Here is a 23600-nt window from a genome sequence, read left to right on the forward strand (position 1 = left end):
GGAAATCGCAGAGACGAAAAACAATATGTATAATTTAAGGCTGTTCATGCATAATAACCTGGCTATAATTGTACTGCGGCGGCACGCAGCCTTCCCTATACGTACCGCGGAGGAGCCGGAGCCAAGCGGCCTCCGCTTGCAGCCATGCGTTGAATCCACAACATGTCGGGCATCGGTTTGTCTGGAGGAAACAATCGCAAGTCGAAATGATTGATTCTCCGACTGTCAGCACCTCATGTAGAAACGTACAAGAGCCATAAATAGTGAAATAGCACTGTGTTTAACTCGAAAGGCCTTGTTCAGACTGCCAGCCCAAATCCCTTTATTGGTACATCCAGATTGATTTTTAGAATGTCCGGACAGCAAAAATAAAAAATAAAGAAAGCCACATGAAATGAGATTTTCTTTTTTGTTTTTGTTGGAAATCAGATCCAAACCACATTTGGAGGTGGTTTGTCCCGATTCTGGTTCTTTGTTCTGGCTGTTCTCATCGGAACTTTATTTCCGTTGTCACGTACATGCAGGTACCCGTCCGTCCATCAGGAGCATCGCAGCGTACGCCGCCCTCTAACGACGCTGACTTTGCCTGCTGTGACGCCGCAGTTCTGCACGCCACTCGAAAGCGTGATAGTTTGGGGGAAATGACGGACCTCTATTTTACAAGCTTCTGCATTATTCAGCGTAGCTACACCTAGACGTCCGTAATTACCGACATTTCCCGACAACCCTGAACTTAGCCTGAGTGCAATAGATGGCTAAATTATTACTCTTTGTAAATAAATGACATATGCAGTCATAGTTACAGCGTGTTACTGGATGCTTCAGAGGTCCCGTTGCTGTGGTGACACGTACTGTTACTTTTCTATTTAATGCCACTTATTACTTGACCGCCACCACATTTCCGAGGCAAATAGTGTGCTTGTGTAACTATATATCTATATCTGACCGCTATGTGGTAACGTTGCAGATTTGACATGCAAATAAAACAATATATAAATTAACAACAGCTTACATGCAACAATCCCAATGCAATAATACAATACATGATACTGGGAAAGTGGCCAGTGAAATGTCGAACGCAGGACTGTAAACAAGCTGTAAAACGCTGTAAGACGTTTGCTTATCGTACACGTCCAGCAGATACGTAGCATAAATAAGCATTTTAAATGGGAGCTGTAAAATTGAAAGCAGAGAAGTTGAGGGCAAAAAAACAAAGCTATAAAAATCTGCTGAGCTCATACACAAGAAGTCCCATGATCGTTTATGTAATATGAAGATATCGATTATAGCATCATCTCCTGCTAGTAGCGTAGTTTTACATTGCAGCAGCAGGTTCACTAAATCACAGCGGTTGCGATACATTACCAGGTAACACGCCATCGGATGTAAACTATCCTCACCAGATGGATGGCGAGCCCACACGTCTCCCGTTGTGCTGACTCCAGCAAGCGCTTTATTTATATTTTCTATCTCCTCAAAACTTTTTATGAACCCTTTTTGTTTTATAGCGCTCAGCTGTTAGGCCGTTTATCTTGTTACCTTCTTTTTATTAAACACCCGTGGAAGTAGAGCCAAACCTGTAACGTTTGAATAACAATAACGGCGTCTTGTAGCCGTAAAATTGGTTCAGAAGCGTCTTGTGCCCTTCTGTCTTCACGCTGGCTGTTTTTTTGTTTTTTTTGTCATCGTTCGAACCGTGAACGAAAAATTAATCTCACCCTGCTTATTGTATCCGTTCCTCCCACATACATGCAGGATGTGCCTAGCTGAACATAAGTGCCGGCGCCCACCTTTTTTTTTTTTTTTCTATACTTATCGGTGCCCACACAACGTGCACAGCTGTGCCCATGCTGCCTATGAGCATTGTGGGTAAATAGTGATAAAAACATTTCCCAGTGAAGCATTAAAGAAAAGCTTTTCAGAAATCTGCTCTGTTAGACTTTATATGCTTTGCTCATAAAATCTATTTCCACGTCTCTCTGGGCCATGTTGAAATTACCCACGTCTTTATTTGAGCGCGTTTGTTTTATATGTGTGAATATTGTGTCGTTTAGTACTTTATGGGGCTTTCTGCTCGCCAGTGTTGTTTATCACTGTATTCTTTCAAACCAGATCTGGAGCGAAGGAGTCCGGTAGAGAGACGAGGTCCGCGTGTCCACGCCGACGCTCGTTTCTATACTTCCTCCTTATTCGCCGTTTTATGGATTGTTTCTTTCCAGAGGTTTATTTCAGCGCATATTCCACGTTGCGGTTCCCCGGCAGAGGTCAAATGCACCGTTTGGCGCTGGTCCTCAAACCCTGAAAGTCTAAATTGTGCCTTTTGGATTACCATACATCAAAATAAATTCCCTCAGTGCCCACCGCACGAGGCCTTGATCACAGAAGAGAGCCTCCTTTTATCTGCGGCTCTCACACTTTTGGCCATGTTTCTGGTCCGCTGGTGAGCCGGGCCTGTACTTAGAGTGCCCGTTTTTACCAAACGGAGGGATATTTCATGCAGCCCTTCAGCTTCACCCGACATTTATAGACAGAGGGGGACACTTTAATATGTTTGTCTATGTGTGTCGGCCGTGCCGTCACCGCTCTTCCGTCTTCCTACCTCTCTCCCGTCCAGCGCTCACTGGCGGTTTGCCCAGCACTCGCCACCCAGCCTGAACGTCCTCTGTGTGTGTGTGTGTGTGTGTGTGTGTGTGTGTGTGTGTGTGTGTGTGTGTGTGTGTGTGTGTGTGTGTGTGTGTGTGTGTGTGTGTGTGTGTGTGTGTGTGTGTGTGTGTGTGTTCAAGCTCTTCTTGATGAAATACCGTACGTCTTAACTTAAAGCAGTAACATCAAATACCTGAGCGTCTGAAATTGCAGACGGGGCTCGACATCAGAGGAGCCGCTGATGTATGTTTTGGCTCGTTCTTCTGAGGCTACGTATGTAGCCGCGTAGCTCATGGCGCCCCAGATACGAGGCCGTCCAGAATCCCGTTCGGTCTAATGAGGCATCCTGACGAGTGCAGCGAGTAGGTCGGTTGGCGTGTTTGTGCCTCTGAGGTCATCGTGGTTTGGGACCAGACCTCAAAGAGGAGACATCTTTGGACTGGTTTCTGCCCTGTGAGTGACACCAGTAGGACTTTGCTGGCTTGTTCATACACTCCAGTTGGACCGTCATTGCATTTCCCAGCTCTCCCCTCTCTTGACACTGTGCCACTAGACCTCCCGACCCCCCCCCCCCCCCCCCCCTTTTTTTCCTCCCGTCCACCTCCCTTCGCTTTGACCCCTGCTGCTTCAAAACATGGCCTCTACCCGGACCCTCAACCCCCCTTTCCCTCAATCTGACGGACATGGTACAGCCCACTGACTGTACATAAAACCCATCTGTATGTTAAACCAATCAATGAATGAATCAATTGATCAGTCCATTGATTTCAATCATAATCATTAGTCTTTCAATCAAATTAAAAAGTGATTTTTTTTTTGAGTAGAGTCGAAGTTAAAACAAAAACAAACCCAAAGCAGCCATGTTTGATTAAAACCTCGTCTCTGTTCTGCCATTTTGTTGATCCCCTTTTTGCCAGGACTCTCATCGCCTGGTTCTCTTAAGAAGCCGGGGAAATTCGATTTCAGCGCCCTGTCCTCCCAGACGAGGTCCCCCCGCATGGCGTTCACCCACCACCCACTGCCAATGCTGGCGGGAGTGAGACCAGGTGAGACCATCCCAGCTCCAGATCCCCCCCTGAACGCCCCCAACCCCTTTCCTCCCTCCCACCTCCCTCACCATCTCCTCCTACCCACCCCTCCTCCCACTTCTTCAGGACCCCCCCCCCCAACCCCCAAAAGGTGGGAGCATTGGGAGATGAGAGGTACTGGGAATTAAAAGCTGGCAGGTAACTGTAGGTTTGGCCATTCAAGCTGGTGACGGAGCTTTTCGGGAGTCTGGGTGTGGTGTGAGACTTTTCTGGGTCGGCCTGGTGGATAGTTGGTGGTGGTGCATCTCTAGATGTCTTTACAGATCAATTTCTTCTTCTTCTTCTTCTTAAAGTGGAAGAACAGGACTTCTGCCTTTCCACACATGTATTTGCACAAATGTCAGCTGATTGTAAGGCTTCCGTGATCTCTTATGGCAATTATTCCAAATGACGTAAATGACACTGTGTCATTTACTCATCAACTCCTGGCTCATTTTTTCTTACATCATTTCTGAAACTTGTAAAAGTTTTGCAGAAAATAAAACCTAATAAGGTAATATCTAAAAGGCTTAATACAGAGATAAACATATCTCTGCTTCTCCTGCTTTGGTTTTGACCGTTTTCTTTAATCCTGAATCTCCCATCCTTATGGACGTACGATACCAAATCTCTGGAGCCATGGGTCTTCACAAAGCTGGATTACCAACCAGCCGAAGTGGACAAACTGCCTGGGACTCCACATCTCCAGGTTCACTGTCTATGTGGCAGTTGGTTCGTGGTAATTTCAGGAATTTTCTTTGGGAGTGTGTAAGTATGCATCACTGAAGCATCAACCGACATGATCTGGTCCTCATAGTGGGGCTTTGACACCATGCTGACATTGTGCATATTCCTAAATTTGTGATGGCTTTCAAGAGTTGTTTCTACTGTACATACCAGCAAATATTTTTTGCTGATCTGGCTGTCACTCTTTCCATTTCACTGTTCCCTATGTTTTTTTACTGCTTCCTCCCAAATTCTTATCAACTTGCTTTTCTTGTGCCGACAAATTGATCTGAATGTGGGCGAGCAGATGTTTTTACTCATACAAGGGCAGAACCGGTGTGAACCAGAGGATCCTCCACCGGACCGAAACAAGCAGCTCGTCCTGATAGCATCAGATATCAAACGGAGCCAAGGGCGCCGATAATAAATCATCACTCTTAATTTTATCTCCACGGCACAGATCGAAGACACTCCTTCCGTCCTCTTTTGGGAAAGAGCACGTCTGTGAATTCAGCCAGCGAAGCCACTCACTGGAGATAATTACCCATGTGCTTCAGTTCTGTAGCTAGGCTACATCAAAGGCGTTCTGAGCCAGCGAGCAGATGTGCAGCAATGAGGTTGACCGCCGTGTCATTAAACTGTCCTCCGCGGTCGTTGTCTTGAGATGTAGCTACAGCAAACGCAGTCTGCACACACACACTCGTGCGTGTTTGCGCCGACACGCACTCACGAACACAACATCCCATCCTTGTTGTGGCGGCAGTTGTGATTTATATATTTGTGATTCACTTCTTTTTACATAAACTCTTCCAGTGTGCAAGCTGGAACTGTTGCTGCGCCGGCGTGAAAATGCCCACCACATCATCAGCGTTGTTGTTTTTCTGCGTGGAAGACGAGATCCGAGAGGATTTAGGGGTTTGCCACTCATGGCGGTGGCGGCGAGGAGCTGGTTTTGGGTTCCAGCCACGTTCAGCCTTTCTCCCTCTATGCTGGAGCCGCTTCCAGATGAGAAGCTGGACGCATAGACGGGCAAACACTCATGTTGACGTCCACACCTATGGAGCACATGAGGAATCATATTCACTACAGATAAGATGGAATGTCAGTAAAAAACTAGTTGGAACGCAAGCAGAGGACTCGAGCTAGCTATACATTTTTAATAAATGGCTTTTGGATACATGGTACTAATTGTTAGCTAACTATTACAACCATGTAGCCATTCATGTTAGCAAACATTAATGGATAAATGGTTGAAATGGTTAGCTAACATTAATGGATACATGGTTGCAATAGTTAGCTAACATTAATGGATACATGGTTGAAATAGTTAGCTAACATTATGGATACATGGTTGAAATAGTTAGCTAACATTAATGGATACATGGTTGAAATAGTAAGCTAACATTAATGGATACATGTTTGAAATAGTTGGCTAACAGTAATGACTATGTTGAAACAGTTAGCATAAATAATGGATAAATAGTTGCAACGTTCAGCTTCTGCCAGAAGATATGAATGCAAACTTGATAGTACAAATATAACATTGAGAGTACAGTTGTACACCAGCTTCTATACAATATAATCAGTACTATTACATAGCATCCGGTTGCAAAGCAATTCAAATGGACACACTTGGGTTATGGTGGGTTTTGTTGGTGCAGGGGTACTGGAGTTCAACCGGCAGGGCAGTGGGGGCACATGAGACCACCAAGAAGAGAGTAGATAGGGGTGTAGGGATCCCCTCTGATCCAGCACCCCCACCCCACCCCACCCCACCCCTCATCACCACCACCCACCCTATACCCCAGAGTGTTTGGCCTTCACCCAGTCTGTAATGGGATTAGTAGGGGACTAATAGAAGCAGGGAGACGGCTCCACTGGGGGAGCAGGCAGCCTGGCATGGGAGCAAGGTGTTGCTGGGCTCAGAGGCATAGGCTCCTGTATGGGGGGTAATGCAGCGGGGTTGGCACCCTCATCGAGTACACACACACACACACACACACACAATGTATAAGATGAGTGTTGGCAGCCCAACGTGGGCAGCTGGGGGGCCGGCGTTGGATGGGGTGGGTGTCAGACTGGCACAGCCAAGGGGAGAACAGGCTTCTAATACAAATCAAGGAGATTTAGTAATGGATATAGGTCTGACAGAGAGGGCTTTGTGTTTGGTCGGAGGGCTTAACCAACTGCTCCCCACACCTCACATAGATTCAGCTCTGCTCCTCCATTTTCCTCTCGCAAAGTAAGAAAGAGAATGCTTTTTTTTTTTTCATTCGCTCATTAGCACCTAATGCTGATAAAGTGTGCATCCCCACACCTGTCTCTCTCACGCCCACGTGCACACGTATCTGCCGATATGAGCATGCTACCAGAAAAGCATTAATTTAGATACGCAGCGCAAACGTACAGATTAGTTCTGTCATAGGAACAAAATGTGTCAGATGAAAAACGGCTTTAGCGACTGGATGCCAAATTGCATCAACGCCAGTGAATCACACCCTCGAAACGGCACACAAGGCGTGCCGCCATCAAGACCGGCTAATTTAGGACAGCGCTCAATGATCTCTTTGTATTTTTTTTTTTTTTTCTTTCTTTTTTTTTGCTGCTGCTTGCAGGCTCTTTGGATCTGATTGTAAAAATATGGCGCTTGCATCTGTTGAATTTGTTCAGATTCAAAGCGTGTGCCGCGTCTGCCTCCGTACGAGTGAATGGTGTCGACACGTCTTGTCGTGTCTGTGATTGTGTACATGTGAATGCAACGTGTGTGTAAATCTCCATAAATCTGTATGGTTTTATTGGAGTGATGAATTAGTAACACACAAATCATTCTGCCCACAACGGCTATCAAGTGGAATTCAGCTTTTCTTGGAAATTTGTTTTGTGTGTTTTAAAGCCAGATTCATACACCGCCGCTTCTCGTTGTGATAGTGTTGCTGTCAATCACTCAACACATCTCTGAGCATTTTTGAGAATGTGTAGGAATTCAAACAGTTCATGTCTTCCTCTCGCTCTCTCTGCATCTTTTTCCACTTCTCTAATAGAAATGTCTCTGTTGGCAGGGAGTCCCCGTGCTTCAGCCTCGGCCTTGCACTTCCCGTCTCCCTCCATCATCCAGCAGTCTAGCCCCTACTTCACCCACCCAACCATCCGCTACCACCACCACCCTGGACAGGACCCCCTGAAGGAATTTGTGCAGTTTGTCTGTGCTGACGGCTCTGGGCAGGCCTCCGGACAGGTAAGGCGTATTACTTTTAAACAAATGTCCATTTATACAGAAAGTACAGATGTGCCACCTCTTCACCTAGCTTGCATCAGTATTGCAGGGTTTTTCTTGTAGTGTGTGAGGCGTTAATTATTATATCTCTGCCAAAAGTAGAAAATAAATAAATATGTTAGCCGGAAAATGTGATGGTATGGAAGGAAAATGTGATGGTATGGAAGGAAAAAAGGCTACAATAAGCATTTAAAGTTTCATAAATAACTGTTTCACAACCCTCTTTGTGAAATTAAACAACTGCTCAATACTTTTACTACTCTTAATTTAAATCCCACTGAATTCATAGCATTGAAATGTTTTACATTGAAAACCATCTCCTGATTTAATGTGGTTAGACGTTTTTTTTTATTTATTTCACATTTCTAAGGCTTTTTTGGGGATTTTCAGGTTATTAAAATGCCATTGTCCGATGTTTCCAGTCCGTCACCTGAAGTTTTTTTGGGGGGGATATGTGATGTAACCTGTCAGGACAGCTGTTCGGATTTATTCCTTCAGGCTTGATTGATGATCGGTAGTTTGAATTTTTCATTTTTGGTGCATTAACGCAGTTGGATTAGAATTTGACTGAAATTTGAGCATCCTTCCAAAACAAAAATGTTAATCCAATTTTGAAATTTTACAACTTAAAATACCATCTGATAATTTCAATGATGGGAATTTGAACCACAAGAACACAGACTGATGGATTCCAAAGTAAAATATTTGAATTCTATTGCTATAGCATATTAAATATATAAAATCTTATAAAATAAGAAATTTGCCTGTTTTTGCTTCCGTATAGGTGGATATTTTTAGAAGCAACGCTGGCTCGATCTTAAAATCTAACATTGTATGCAACAATGCAACATTATACTCATTTGAATGGCAATACTTTAATTGCTCACAGTGCATGCCAAAAGCTTATGACATGGTGTCGTATGTCCACACACAAAATAGAGGATACAGAAATACACAGTAACACAACACATGTGTTTATTCAGTTGGTCTACAAAGCTTTGTATTGTCTTGTCGATGTCATTTTGCCGTTTGCTGTTTCATACCCCGACGTTCCCTCTCCTCCCCCTTTCTTTGATTTGTTTTTTTTTGCTCCACCCAACCCCTCAGAAGGTACAACCATCAGCACGAGTGAATCAGTCACGGCACTCTTCAGCCAAGCATACCCGTCCTGTGTTGTCATCGTGTCTCTGTTTTCATCTCTAGCCTTTACGATTTTTTTAGTTGGAGTTTGGTTGTTTGGTGCTGGTATCGTTGGTGGTGTTTTGCTTGTGTAGACGAGTATTCTCCCATGGTTTTGATTTCTTGCCATCTTCTGGATGAACCCCGTCAATAATTTGCTCACTCCCCTCCTCCACCCACCACGGACCACCCCTGTGGAACCTCTCACCTCAAGCTCCAGCTCCCACTCCTATCAAACCCTGTGGTGATTATTATTTTTCACACCTCCATCAAAGATGCCGTCCACATACATCATTCCTTTGGTTGTTGTTTCCCACCGCCTCCTATCCCTCCTTCCACCATCGCCTCCCCCTCCCCCACCTCCGTCATGGATATTTTTTTGGACCTGGTCTCCCGAGCTGCGTCCTCTTTTCATTCCGTGTCTGCGGATTGTCGCATGTCACCCTCCTGACCCTATTTGTGTTGTCTGCAGCCAAACGGGAGCGGCCAGAGCAAAATGCCAGGCTCCTTCTTGCTGCCTCCACCTCCCCCAGTGGCCCGCCCAGTGCCCCTCCCTATGCCCGACTCTAAACCCAACAGCACGCCCCCTGACGGCGGACTCTCCTCGCCCGCATCTCCGTGTAAGTGACCCCGCAGAGACCGCTCTCAAAACCAAACCAACAACAAACAAAACAAAAATCTGAAAGTCCCAAACCGTCTCCAGTGAAAAGACCCCCGCCATTGCTCTTCTGCAACTTCGTGCCATCATTGTTCCTGTGTATCCAACATCTCACTTCCTTTAACCCCTCGGAACGCTGCGGAAGCCAGCGCAAGGATGCACAGTGGCGCTCAGAGTAGATCAAGGCCACCAGAGGTCTTGTTAGATTTCATGGACTCCTGTGGTGCTCATCAGGGTTCTGTATTAGGCCCCATTCAGTTTGAGCGGCTCCGTTGTCTGGTGTGGAAGCTGCATCACCAAACCAGTTTTTCTCCATTCAAATCCTCCTTTCTTCCCCTGACGGACTCATTAGCAAACGGTGTGAAAAAGATTTTGATCATTAATTTATTCTTACTTGTGAAGAGCACAAATTTAGGGCAGTTTATTTTTATGGACTCCAAAACAATCTGTTAGAAAAAGTGACACTGGAGGAGAACTTTTTTTTTTTTGGTATAGCTGATTTTATCTTCTTGGTGGGATTTTTTTTTTTTTTTTTTTTTAGCTTGGTGGTTGTTAAACAGAATAGGGTGTGTTTTCAAGGTGAAGGGATGTTAGTCCAGCCGTGGGACATTTGTCTTCCTCATCTGTGATAGGAGGGGCACTGGATGGAGCACTTTATTTTTCTTGTTTTGTTTATAGCTTTCGTTCAAATATAGTGTTTGCGTTTTACCCCCCAGTCAGCGTCTCAAAGTCTTTTATGTCTTATGTATGTTATTCCAATTCTTAGAAACACATGGATGTATACTGTATGTATCAATACACATAAATCTCCAAATTATCTTTCTTTCTGTCTCTCTCCTTCTTGTCCTTCCTCCCTTTTCCTCCACACAAACCAACACAAGTCTGCCCACTGCATCCCGAATCCCTCGGTGAGATTGAAATGCTGGAGTCCGTAGGGTACCTCAGACTGCCCTAAATTTGTCAGAGGCTTTGATGCCAGTGGGTTTTAAATGTCCCTGACTGATCCTCAATGTCAGGATGCTGGTGTGCTCAATCACTTCCAACAGAGTTTATCAACTGGATTTAATCACTCGAGGAGATCAAAGTTTGCATACCGGATTTTGGCAGTCTTCCCTGTGGAGTTTTGATGACCTCAATGAAATGTAGCTGTACTTTCTGAAGAACTTCATTTAATTTGTTCTGGAATTTAGCAATAGTGACCAGTAGGTTTACCGTATGCTATATATGTTAAGGCAATAGATTTTTCTTGGCAAGAATGACCTCTCTCATAACTTTATGATAAATATGAGGCTACAGCCAGCAGCTGGTTAGCATAGACTGGAAGCAGAAGGGGTAAAGCTAGCCTGGCTCTGTTCAAAGGTAACAAATCCCCCTAGTTACTGACATGACAACAATTAAATACATTTATATCTATGTATTTGAAGCAAAGTTAGGGAAGCAATATTAAGGTCAAGCCGGATATTTCCTTACAGATAAAGGAATCATCCTTGTGGATTCCACATAGCGAGGAACACTGGTATCGGATCAGTATTCGGTATCAGCTGATACCCAAAGCCCCGATCTCTGTATCGGGACAGAGAGGTCCAATTAGTGCATCCCTATTTTGTTAGCTTCTAAGCGATCCCCCCATCTTTGTGCTAAGCTAACAGGTTGCTAGCAGTAGCTTCGTGTTTGTCGTACAGAGGCGAGAGGAGAATCCCTCTTCTCATGTAATGCTTGATAAGAAAGTGAATACACATTTTCCCCAGAATGCATCTCCAGCTTCAAGCTGCCAGCCGCTGATGTTTGTTCCTCTTCTGTGTTTCTAGCATACTCCACGCCAGGCGCCACAGCTCCCAACAGGTTTGTCGGCATCGGATCACGGGACAACAACTTTCTGAACATCCCGCAGCAGACACAGGTAGGAGTCTGGGATACTCGCTATGTTTCTGGCTCTAGAAGTGAGGAGGGAACCGGTTTGACTGTGGTTACCGGTCAAACCCAGGAAACTTGTTCACCCCGTGTGGATGTTTGCCAAAGTATTTCTCATTCCCTCGCTCGCTGAAACCTGCTGCTGAGTTTCCTCCACCTCTCCTCTCGCGGCGTCCCGCAGCGCACCATCAATATGTGCATTCGTACATCTGTATTTTACTGTACATGTGTGGTTTGCCATATGCGCTCCACTGTTTACTTGGCACATATGGAGCCTACCCATAAGGCAGCAGGATTTCTCCCTCGCTGCCTTTTTCACTCCCCTTTCCCTCTTCTTGCCTCCTGCTTCGCTTTCTCTCTCTTCCCAGCTTTGTCCTTCTCCCTGTTATTCCTCTGACTTGTACTTTCTCCCGCTTTCTCCTTCCTCGCTCCCTTTCGCCGCTCTGCGCCTCATTCATATGCCTCCTCCATTACCACCAGTACTTTTCTCATTAGCGTCCAACCACACCCACCTGGAGCCAGCTCCGCTCCGCTCCGAACACATGGAAACCATCTAAAGCTGCTCTGCTGATCCCCTCCCTTGTTTCCCCCTACTTTCTCTTACTTTTCCCTCCTTTTCCTGATCCTTTCTCTCTCGTCGCGCATTATTCCCCTTCTTGCTCCGATCTGTATCCTCTTCTACCTTCTTTGTTCCCCGTCTTTACAATCAATAGATTCCTGGTATGTCCATGTGAACACGTCGTTCCAAATTCATGGGCATGGCCACGGTCACTGTACGGCCTCCACTCTTCTGGTTTCAGGCTTTCCACCAGATTTCTGAACCTGGCTGCAGGGATCTGCTCCCATTCAGCCACGAGAGTGTTACAGTGAGGTCAGGCACTGATATTGGACAATAAGGAAAAGGTCTTCCCCTAACTGTTGGAAGTCTAAAATAAAATCCAGGCCTAGAGCCAACCATGAAAAACAGCTCTTCACCAAAAGAATATCTCCATACGTTTGGCCATGTAGACTTAACGGGCTTGTCTTGATCAGCTCATTGATGTTCAGCACCGAGTGTGACATAATGTCTGAAGTATGGTGTTACTTTCTGAGGCAGAACAGCATTAATGGTTTGCACGTGCGCTCTCAGAAAATGACACAAAAAGATTGATGATCCACTAAAAGATGATGGATCGCAAGACAAAGAGCATGCCAGTTAAGTGTGGCGAGGACAGGACATGCCGGAGAAGCTCTCACACTGACTAACAGTGGGCTCCGTGTGCCCTCTAGTGGCGGATGTGAAACACTGCAAGCAGGGGAGAAAGAAGGGGTGGGGGGGGAACAAGATACCAACGGGGCAGGACGAGAGGGGAGACGGAGGGAACGGAGCCTACAGAGTTTTTCGGCCCTTACAGAAGTCACGTCTCGGCCGTCTCGTTACCCCCGGCAACCAGACATGATGTCATAGCCAGTTGATCTTGAATTTGAGAAGGGGTTTGCTTGAGAGGAGAAAAGAAAAGAGGGTGGTCACTGTCTGCTGCCAAGGGTTTAGTGCGAGTGTTCACGGGAGATAGATGGATTGTGTGTGTCGTTGTGTGTGTGTGTGTGTGTGTGTGTGTGTGTGTGTGTGTGTGTGTGTGTGTGTGTGTGTGTGTGTGTGTGTGTGTGTGTGTGTGTCGTTGTGTGTGTGTGTGTGTGTGTGTGCACAGACAGAAGGAAGGAGAGAGAGTAACTAAGAAGGGAGAAGTTACAATGCCAGAGGCCTGCTGGGACGGAGCCCAGGGGAGTAGGGTTGCTGAGAAGGGCAGGAGGCAGAAGGGGGGCATTCATGCGACCTGTTAGAGTCAAACAAAACAAAAGGCTGCTCCCCTGGAGGCTCCGAGCAGTTTCCAAGGCTCGACTTGTAGAATGTTGAACCAGCACACAGTGCCAGATCCTGCAGGCCAAGCGGGGCAGCCAACAACGGCGACGGTGACCCACTTCTGCTCCCCGCTCACGCCGAGTGGGAGAAACCCAATGTGAAGATGGGGCAAGTGACAGGGAGCGCCAGACTGCTACCGCCCCCTGCTGCCGATCGGCCATTAGTCGCCTGTTCAGGGCTCGGCCAGATCGGAGACGCAGCGCACGTCATTCCAGAAATGGACAGAATTGATGGTAGTAGGTCGGTTCTGTCCAGCACTGAGCTGGAGCGACCTCTAGTGGCTAAAAGTCATGTTCTGGGACAAAATAATAAAGACACAGACCATAGTGACATAGTGATTTCCTGTGTCTGGGGGTAGTGTTACATAGGGAAGAGAGAGAGAGGGAGGGAGAGAGTATGACATGCAATTAAGGTCTGAATCAAACCTGGGATGTTGCGGTTTTATGGCCACCATTCTACTCCGTGACTTTTTCTTGGTTAATCTTCGTGGAACCATTTTGACTGAAATTTCTCAGCAGCTATTCAATACGTTCCCATTTGTCCTTTACGATCTCCACGAAAAACGATGTGTTCTGTCTGTGATGCAATGAAATGAGTGGTTCCACTATTTAAGTTGCCATTTTAAGAGTTAATGTTGTGAATAACACCTATTTTGTCCACAATAATCGTGTCATCCAGTGCCAATTTAAGAGTAATAAATAAAAGTAAAGTAAAGAAGCTGAACAGGTGTGAAAACGTGGTTTTGATTTAATTCTAAGGTGTTTTTGTTATTATGTGACACAATGTACTGGTTTTGATACTAACACACAACCTTTTCTTTTTCTTTCCCAGTCTTGGTTCCTCTGACAAGATCTGTGCACAAACCAGCAACTAGAATTCTTTCTTTACAATCTGAAATAGAAAATCAACCCGCAGGATGATAATTGTCCTCCAACCAACCCACTGAACGACCGACCGGCCCTGAACGTCTCACCTGATACAAAAACACAACCCAGCAACGCAGGAAACTACAGCATGACTCTTTTTAGAGGAACTCTGGACTCATTTATTCAGTCAGAGGGAGGACCCGTTTTGAGCAGCAACAACAAATAAAAATAAAAAACACAAAAAGGTGGATGGACAGAAAGATGAACGGACGGACAAGAGGACGCCAGGATAAAGGAGGGGTGAGGGGACAAACGGCAGCGAGCAGGTCTCTCCTGAAACCACCGAACCAGCAGCGAGGCGGAGGAACCCGAGGAGGGAAAGGCGGTCGGCTTCTCCTGCTTCGTGAGGACGCATTGTGTAACGAACGGCTGAGAAAATCAACTGTCCAACGAAACGAAAAATCAGGTTCCCACGACACAGATGTAACGTTTTTAAAGCAATGAATCCAAAAGCAAAGACACTATTTGGTTTCCAATGAAAGCTGCAGTCCTGTGATGTCCCTCATCACCCAAAACGAAAATCCAATTGACCGATGTTTCTCTCCCTCTGAACGACCATTGACTCCCTTTTTTTACCCCACTACTAACTAGAGAGAGACCATGCCAAAACATATCTTGATTAAGGGTTGCACTAGAAGCTGAATCAATTAACACTAATCTTAACGATGTGCACTATTTACCTACAGGGCATGGTAGGTAAACCAGACTTGCCTATTAAAGAGTTTTAAAGAGAGGAGGAAAAAAAACACAAACCGAGGTGCAAGAAGCCTTCACATGTCCTCGACCCCCATCGCTCAGTTTGACAAATCATTGGCCTCCGCTCATTCTCACATCAACCCCCCCCCCCCCCCCCCTTGCATGACACACACACACTCACACAATCTGTGCCATCACCACAGCGCGTGTGTTCACTTAGAAACACACAGTTTGCCCAGTCAGACTTCTTTAGATTGTAGTATTAATAGGTGGTGTTATAAACACCCCCCAGTAAACCCAGTGAACTCTCTCACCTATTTGATTAGATGTCCAACATCTCACACACACACACACACAGAGTTTTCACGACGATAGACAGCAGCTATTGGTTCCCGCCTTTGCCCTCTTGTAATGTAGATGAATGATTTTGTTATCTCTTGTGTGTTCTCTTATTTGAATTTGTTCCTTTTGGATTTGTACTATTTTATAATTGTTTTGTATTTGAATGACAGCACCTTATAGAGAAACGCAGTGGGATGTTTGAAGCGGTGTAGACAGGGTGGTTAGCTGACCTGGGTCAAGCAGCATCTGCAAAATTTTGAGGTTTGACGTTTTGGTAAAAACACTTTTATCGTCTTGGAAAAGGGCAAAATCGATGCTTGGCAGGTGATTGGATGAAAGACCTGTCAATCAAACTCTTGCCGAAGCCAGTCGAGAGAAGAGTGAAAACATTTTCCGATGAGGAAAGTCTTCAGTGTCAGTGTTCAGTTTGCTCTTCTTTCCCTGAAGAAATATGTTCCAGTTTTCCACCCCTCGCTCCTCCACAGTCCAAATATGGTCACATCCTCCACTGGTTGCTAAAATTCCAAGATGGCGCCAGCCAAAATGACAAAACCGTTTATACAGACATTGATTCCCCAACCGAATCCATAGAAACCCAGCTACCGTCCAGAGCTAGCCTTAGTGATGCTGGGAGTCCGATTATTCCCCCCGTTTCCAGTCTTTGTGCTAAGATTAGCATTAGCATTAGCTTAGTTAGCATTGCGTGGTGTCCCGTCTCTCGGCCAAAAAAAGCAAATAAGCGTATTTTCCACAACGTCAAACCGGTTTGCTCTGTTCTCAGTGCCAGATGAACCTATTTGCCACCTGCTGCCACCACACGGTGCAGGACTATGACAATCACAGGAAGCGTATTTCCTGGGGGAACTTACCTGCTGAATTCTTGACCTACCATCTACTATCTGACCCAGGTGCAGCTGCTGGTGGCAGTGGTGGAGATATGAGTGATAGAAGAAATAGAGAGAGAGAAAAACCAGAACCAAGGAGGGAAGGTTGCTGAAGATGGGACCCAGAGTCTTCTTTCTGTCTCCCTAAAGTTTACCCTGTTGTTTACACTCCCAGACGGGCCGCTGCTCCAAGAGCAGAGTGGGCTACACTGTGGAGCAAAATGAATATGTGACATATCTGGCTGTTTGCAGAGAGGGAACGAGGGCCTCTGAGGCTAGCAGTAGCAGGATCTGCCCATGTGCCCGGGTAAAAGGAGACCGGTTGCTATGGTAACGTCCCCAACACAGACACACACACACCAGCGCTCCCCCCCTTTGCCATTGTGAATCGATGAGCCCTTAATGATCAAAACTGCACTAAAACAATCATACCAGCCAACCTTGTGAGTGTTGCAGGAGAATCGCCGCGGATCGACCGCCACCTTAATGTTAAAGACCACTCACTATTACGTCCCCCCCGCCCCAACGCCCGACTGAATTCAAAGGGAAGTCTTAAAAACAGACAATCTGAGGAGGCCTTTATGCTTTTAATCGTTTTTTTTAAATATAAATAAAACAAATATCATAAGCCCGTATATATTCCGACTGATTCAGTTACTTCCTGTTAAAATCACCCATCCGACCTCACTAAATAACTGGACTGCCTGGCCATGTTCTTCACTGCAGGGAAACACAACACAGTCGGCCGCCCGAGCGGCGACCATCTCATCAGCTTCGTAGGGAGAACTAGCTAAAGTGATTTCTTTTCTAATCTATGGAAGTGCCTCTGTATTCCCATTATGCAATTTGTCAAACATGAATTCAGGTTCTTTTTTCTCACATATAAGCTATAAGTGAACGGTGAAAAATTTATGTCAGGCGATGGAGAGAAAAGAAAAAAAAATACAGCTCACTAGATAATCGCAAGCATCTTTATATATAATACACATATATATTTATAGATATATACATTTTTTTTATTTGCAAGATAAGCTCTGTGGCAGTCTAGTTATTTTTTGAAGCATGGCGTACACGGCACAGTCATAGGATGCACCTCCAAACCGCCGCTGATTAGAGCTAAAGTACCAGTCTCTTGACCCACATAAATAACGCAAAGGAGAATCCATGGCAACACACGACAACAGACACATAGACAGAGATGATAATGTAGTTGAGGATTAAAAAAAAAAAGAAACCACACATTAGGTTTTGTTGTTTTTGTTTTGATGGGAAGTATTGTTCTTGAAACTAAATGATGTATGTTGATTGAGCCATGTGCAATGCCTTGGTAGAGGAATTGTGTTCGTTTGTTAGCGATTGTTTGAGGGTGTCACGAGAAAAGAGGGAAAACCCTCTGAGATCTTTTTTGTTTTGTTCTTCAAGTCCACGCGCTCCGGGACTCTAAATACGAGGGCAACGAGAAAAATATCCCAGTCTTTGTAAGTAAGTTTGGGGAAATTGTTTTTAATTTCCTTGGTTTTTTTCCTTTTATCATTTTTTTAAGAAAAAAAAACTTCATTTACTATGATTTTGTTTTCAAAATGTGGGAGGGCTGAAGGAACAATTTTGCAACTCATAAAATATATATCACTATGAAACCTGGTGCTTTCGTAAAGAATAAAGTACATTCAATCTCTATTATACATAAATAGTAATAAACAAAATTAAATGTTATCATGAAAGCAAATTTTAGGAAAACATGCATTATTCTATTTCTCGTTTTTTTTTTTTTTTTTTTTTTTTTTTTTTTGGTATTTACCGAGGGGGGAGGGGTTCATTGTATGAAAAGGTTGTTGTGACAAAAGGCATTTTTCCCCTCCAACCTTTTACACCATAGCAGGGAAACCATAAAAACAAAACAAAAAACAATCTTGTATCCGACACAAAGAGTGGGGACGAAGACAAGATCTTCCCCAGTTTTGGGAGATGCACAATTATGGATTCTAAGGAAGATGAAGATGATGATGATGATGATATCTGGTTTGGTGTAAACGTGTGGTTGGTTCAGGGAGAGGGAATCCGCGGTCTCTGTCCTGTCAGAGGGGTGCTGTCATCAATTCAAGTGAACCCCCCTTCCTCCCCCCCTCCCCTTCCTCCCTATCTCCCACTGTAAATGATTATAAATATTGTTTGGTGATGTAGTGTTATAGACTCAGAGCATCTTAAAGGTTGTCCCTAAAAAGTGCCTTTTGTTCACAGATTCCATCTCGTAATCCTGAGTGCCCATCTCGAAAGAAAAAAAAAACACAAAACGTCCCCTCCTTCATACTTCTATATCTTTCTCTTCCTCTTCTTGGAGCTTTTTAAAGCAGTATACATAGTACTAAAGGAAATTGGTGTGATTTAGTTCCTCTTTTTATTGTTGAATAATTAAGAAAAGCATAAAAAAAAAAAAAAAAAGCAAAAAAAAAATTTCTGTCTTGCTTCTCTTCCTCTGTATCTCGTCTTCTGTCTATCTTGGACACTGGAGTAGTCTGTAGCCGCGTAACCCTCTTCCTCCCCCTTCCCTCCCCCTTCCTTTTCTCCCTTTTTTCTGAACGGCGGGGTTTAAAAAAAAAAAGAAATAAAAAATACGCAAAGATTTTTTTTTTTTTTGTCTGAGCAGAATGCAGTTAGCTCACATGTTATTCTTGTCTGTATGCTTCACATTGTATTACCATACCCATCTTCTTCAGCTTCTCCATTCAACAGCTAATGTAAGTGAACAAGTTACACCACGGGGCTCTGGGCTGTGCTGAGGACCAGGGGGGGAGGCGGGGCAAAGAAATAGTCCCCTCCCTTCCTTTTGGGAGCGGTCCTGTCAACCCACGGCGGAGGGAGAAAAGCACTCACGGGGGCGTTTTGGTTTTGGAGCGAGGGCGTTGAGCAGTAGGATTGCTAGTGTAGGCAGGGTTGTTTGTAATCCTTGTTTCTATCTATTTATTTTTTTTATATAATTGAATTAGGATTTTACTTTTTTTTGTCATTGTTACTGCGATCGTAGGCAGCAGGAAGACGCTGCGTTAAAACATTTAATTATGCACCTTTCTAGTGGTTGGATGAGACCAGCTTTTTTGTTTGTTTGTTTTTTAGAGGGAAAAAAAGACTTGAAGCACCTTATAAGTGGAGCGGTTCCACCGCGCGGAGGCTGAAAGGCTCAGATTTAGCACAATCGTAAAGAGATGTTACGCCATTCAAAATCGCAGTTTTTGATTGACCAAAGTAATGTGGTTCCAAAAGCTGTACGAAACTAGTTTGTTTGTTTGTTTTAGAGGAAAGCGCCGTGAAATTCCACCAGCAAAAAAAAGAAAAAAATCAAGTGATTACAGATTTTTCTCCTGCAAAAAAAACAAAAACACCCATATATGCAACTTTTTATTTTCCAAGCAAAATGAAGCCAGCAGCAGTATTATCAATCAAGCCTTTGACAAGTGAAAGCGCCACCGTTGAGAAGCCATATCAGATACGAACAGGTTGCAGGCAGAGTGTGTGTGTGTGTGTGTGTGTGTGCGCATGTGTGTGCGCATGTGTGTGCGCATGTGTGTGTGTGTGCGAGCTTTGTGGAGGGAGGGTGACTGCCACTGCACCGTTCAAAGAGCTCAGTCGGACCCTGTGGCCGAACCGTCCGCCATTTTCTTTTTTTTCTCCTTTGTTTGTTTTGAAGCGTTTGGTAGGATGCCGGGTTTAGCGTAGACCGAGGCCCCCCTGGCCAGCTCACTCCTCGCCACAGCCCTGCGAGTGCTCCTCCTCCTCCTCCTCCTTCTCCTCCCCCCCTCAGACACCCACCCCCCCAGAGCCCATGGTGAAATGCATGTGTTAATTACAGTTTCTTTTCCATAATAATAATAAAAAACAGTTTGAAAAGAGCAACACCTTTACTTGATTGAATAAAAGGATGTTCTTGGCTGTATCCCACCTTTCTCGGCTGTGATTATTACTGTGTCGTTTCTACTACAGAAAAGTGAAGCCAAACTGAAGTGTCTTAGACTTGCATTTTCTCTGCTGGCCATCAGGGGGCGGCGACTCTGGTTGCAAAAAGAAGTTTGATTGCATGGAAGTCTCAGATAAAATGGTCCTACTTCTCTCCTGATTTATTATCTTAGTAAACATTGTAAACATGAGTTTATGGTCTCAATCTCTAGTTTCAAGACTTCTTCAATCCAGCAGGATGTTCATTTAGTAAATGATGGTCCATTTAAGGTCACATAGACCAGAAAGCAGCTTGTGTTCGTCAGATCCACCCGACGCTCTTCCAAAGTCCAAATATGGTCACTTCCGTTCATTGCTTGCAAAAATTCCAAGATGGCTTCCATACTCCAGGCTTCATAACTGTAGTCCACAAACCAACGTCTATGTCCACTTCCATACAGTCTGTGGTTGAAACAGATGATATCTTCTGAAATCAAGATGTCAGAATACAATATAATCTTAGTTTTTAAGGAATACCATCGTTGAAGACGCCCTTTAAAGCAAAACAGACATTTATGCCGTTAAACGTACAGACCGGACTCATCCCGACTTCTCGTCTCTGCTGCTCATTTCATATCAGCGTTCTTATGTTTATCACACAATGATAAATGAATGATGTCGTTACTAACAATTAAGTAGTAACATTCTCAGTATTTTATTATGATAAAAGCCACTGATCAACCTTAGCAATATTTGCGTGTTAGCAGAAGTAGCATGTAAACAGTTTAGCTAGCTAATGTTAAAACACCACTGAGCAAGATTAGCTTGTTAGCAGAAGTAGCATGTAGACAGATTCGCTTGCTAGCTAGCTTTCAATCTATGATATTACATTTAAAAATGCAAGGTAAAACAAATACAAGGAAAGGTACTGCATTTAAAACCAGGGGTCTCAAACTCGCGGCCCGCGGGCCAATTGCGGCCCCTGGAAGGATATTTTGCGGCCCCCTACCTGAAATCAAAGCTTGGTGTTAGTGTGGCCCGCACATTTTTTTCTTCACTTTATCTGCGTGAGTCGTTGCCCTGTGCGTTTTGTATTTTTTAACACTTGTGAGCTACCATAGCTCAGGCTTGTGACAACAACACAAATTAGCAATGTTGGTCACTTGTACCATAATTTTCCGGACTATTGAGCACACCTGAATATAAGCTGCACCCACTAACATTGGTCCCCCTTTTTTGTGGAATACTTGATGTGGCCCAGCCTCACCCAGACTCTACCTTTAGTGGCCCACAGGTTAGTTGAGTTTGAGACCCCTGATTTAAACCATCCTTATGTAGCCATACCCAAGATATTAAAAGTAAAAATATTTGTGAGTACAATAGCCTACCTGATATTATTATATATGACATTATTAAATTGAGGAATAAATGTGTAAACAGCATTTTACAATAGTAGCTGATGGTGGTGGAGCTAGTGTGAACTACTTTATTTTAGATCGATATCTATAGATCATATCTATACACGGATGCCAAGTATCAAGCATTTTTACTAGCATTAGCCAACACTCAGCCATCAGCGGTGCTAACATCGATCATAACGATCAACCGTGTTACCCTGGTGACTGACTGACAGGCTGCATAGTGACGGTTAAAGGGATGGTTCGGAATTTTGGACATAAGACCTATTTTCCAAGTCAGCCGATGTGTTCGAGACGTTTTCAAGAAATTTCATTCAGTTCTTCTAGTTGCCGAGTTCGCTTGTGCTATGGCTAGCGCAAGTCAATCGTTCTAGCTAGCATGGCATTAAAAACACACATACCGACTCCACAGTGCACCCGAGGCAAATCAATTAAAACACTAGACTGTCGATGTACATATCTGTGTTGATAGAATAATATTTGAAACGGAATCCAGCTGGTAAATACACACGTGAACACCGCCGATTTGTCGGCACTTATGCCCCCAAGGCTGTCTGAAAAGCCCTTGGAGCTCACACAAACACCAGCCAGCCCACGGCCACGCAAACCCACAATTACACACCGCGAACCCGAACCTCTGCTCCGTCCGGAGAACCGTAAACCCTTGAACGCGTTGCGGGGGATTCCCTCCTGGCACCACCAGTCTCCGTTTGTTCGGTCCCGGTTCTCATCTCCAGCGGGGGCTATCTCGGTCTCCACAGACGCTCGTTCACGTTCTGCCCTTTGAGCATCCCTCTCGCGCAATTCTTCCTCTGTATATTCAGGCTTTTACAGGTACGGTTGGGTTTGGGTAGGAAAAAACTCCTCATCATTGTCTTCAAAAGTTTCAGTATATTCTCCAAAAGTGGCCATTTCTGTGAGATTGAAGAAACTAGTACTGCAGGCTACTCTGCGTCTGTAGCAATGACAGCAGGTAAACAAACTATTATAGAACCGGTAACTTATAAGTGCTAGGTGATATCAGTCCGCTGCTGCCATAGCCTACTAGGAAGTATGACACGCTGCTGCTGCTGCTGCTGAGACATTAATCCTTAAAAATGCAAGGTTGGTTTTATTTAAAACATTCTATCATCTCAGATATGTACATCGATAGTCTGCCGTTACAATGGATTTTCCTCAGGTGCACTGTGGAGTCGGTATGAGTGTTTTTAATGCCATGCTAAAACTAGAACCATTGACTTGCGCTAGCCATAGCACAAGCGAACTCGGCAACTAGAAGAACTGAATGAAATTTCTTGAAAACGTCTCCAGACGTCTCTAACACACCAGCTGACTTGGAAAATAGGTCTTATATCCAAAATTCCGAACTATCCCTTTAAAGTCGAGAGAGATGGATTTTATTTCTTGTTGTGTTTAACAAAGTAATTGAAATAAAAACAATGTTGAATAACCATGTCATGTGATCTGCAATTAGGCACATTGACCACACGGTCCAGCACACATTAGGTTTCTCCTAGTCTTGTTTGAAGAAAGACAACGGTAAAAATACAGGGAGGTTTTTGAAAAGGTACAGAAACTGTGATATTATGATGGCTAGAGTTTCCCTGTGATGACCCTTATCTGGTTGGCTGTTTCTGCTGGTTTGTTCTTGTTTCCAGGTGCCAAAAGGTGTGGCTTGGGGGTCATCAGGGAGACCACCTGGGCCGGTGCTCTCAGGTTGGGGGAGATGGAGACGGAGAGAGACTGACACTCAACTGAATTTTGGTTGATTCATGAATGTTACTTTAAATAAATGGATGTTTTTGCAGTTGTCATTGGTTCTGAGCCGACTGTGACAAATTTGGGGCTCGTCTGGGATCATTTTGATTTAAAGTGTTTAATTAGCTCCTATCTTCCTGTTTAACCGTGTCCAGGTGTTCCCCTGTTCACTCTGACTGCTGGAAGAGTGATGTAAGTGGTATATATGTCCCATTGGGGGCCGGCCTTACGGGGATTCACTTGATTGATAAATCCTGAGTCGCTATCGGTAGTGTGGCCGAATGGGTTTGC

General features: G+C 44.6%; 1 protein-coding gene across 18 annotated transcripts in view; it reads left to right on the forward strand.

Moving 5' to 3' along the window:
• The window catches only part of nfixb (nuclear factor I/Xb), a 144498-nt gene extending 124364 nt beyond the window's left edge, over positions 1–20134 (forward strand). For 11 of the 18 annotated variants that reach the window (XM_084037999.1, XM_084038012.1, XM_084038010.1 and 8 more), the window contains 5 exons: positions 3561–3689; positions 7496–7671; positions 9362–9509; positions 11356–11447; positions 14190–20134. In XM_084037999.1, the coding sequence (XP_083894125.1) occupies positions 3561–3689; positions 7496–7671; positions 9362–9509; positions 11356–11447; positions 14190–14204 (560 nt within the window). In that variant the 3' untranslated portion in view covers positions 14205–20134. The remainder of the gene's footprint in view (positions 1–3560; positions 3690–7495; positions 7672–9361; positions 9510–11355; positions 11448–14189) is intronic. The other 7 variants (XM_084038004.1, XM_084038006.1, XM_084038007.1 and 4 more) reach the window with 3 other exon arrangements.
• The last annotated feature ends 3466 nt before the right edge of the window (positions 20135–23600 follow it).

Source organism: Eutrigla gurnardus (genome assembly GCF_963514095.1).
Source record: "Eutrigla gurnardus genome assembly, chromosome: 20".
NCBI classification, from domain to species: domain Eukaryota; kingdom Metazoa; phylum Chordata; class Actinopteri; order Perciformes; family Triglidae; genus Eutrigla; species Eutrigla gurnardus.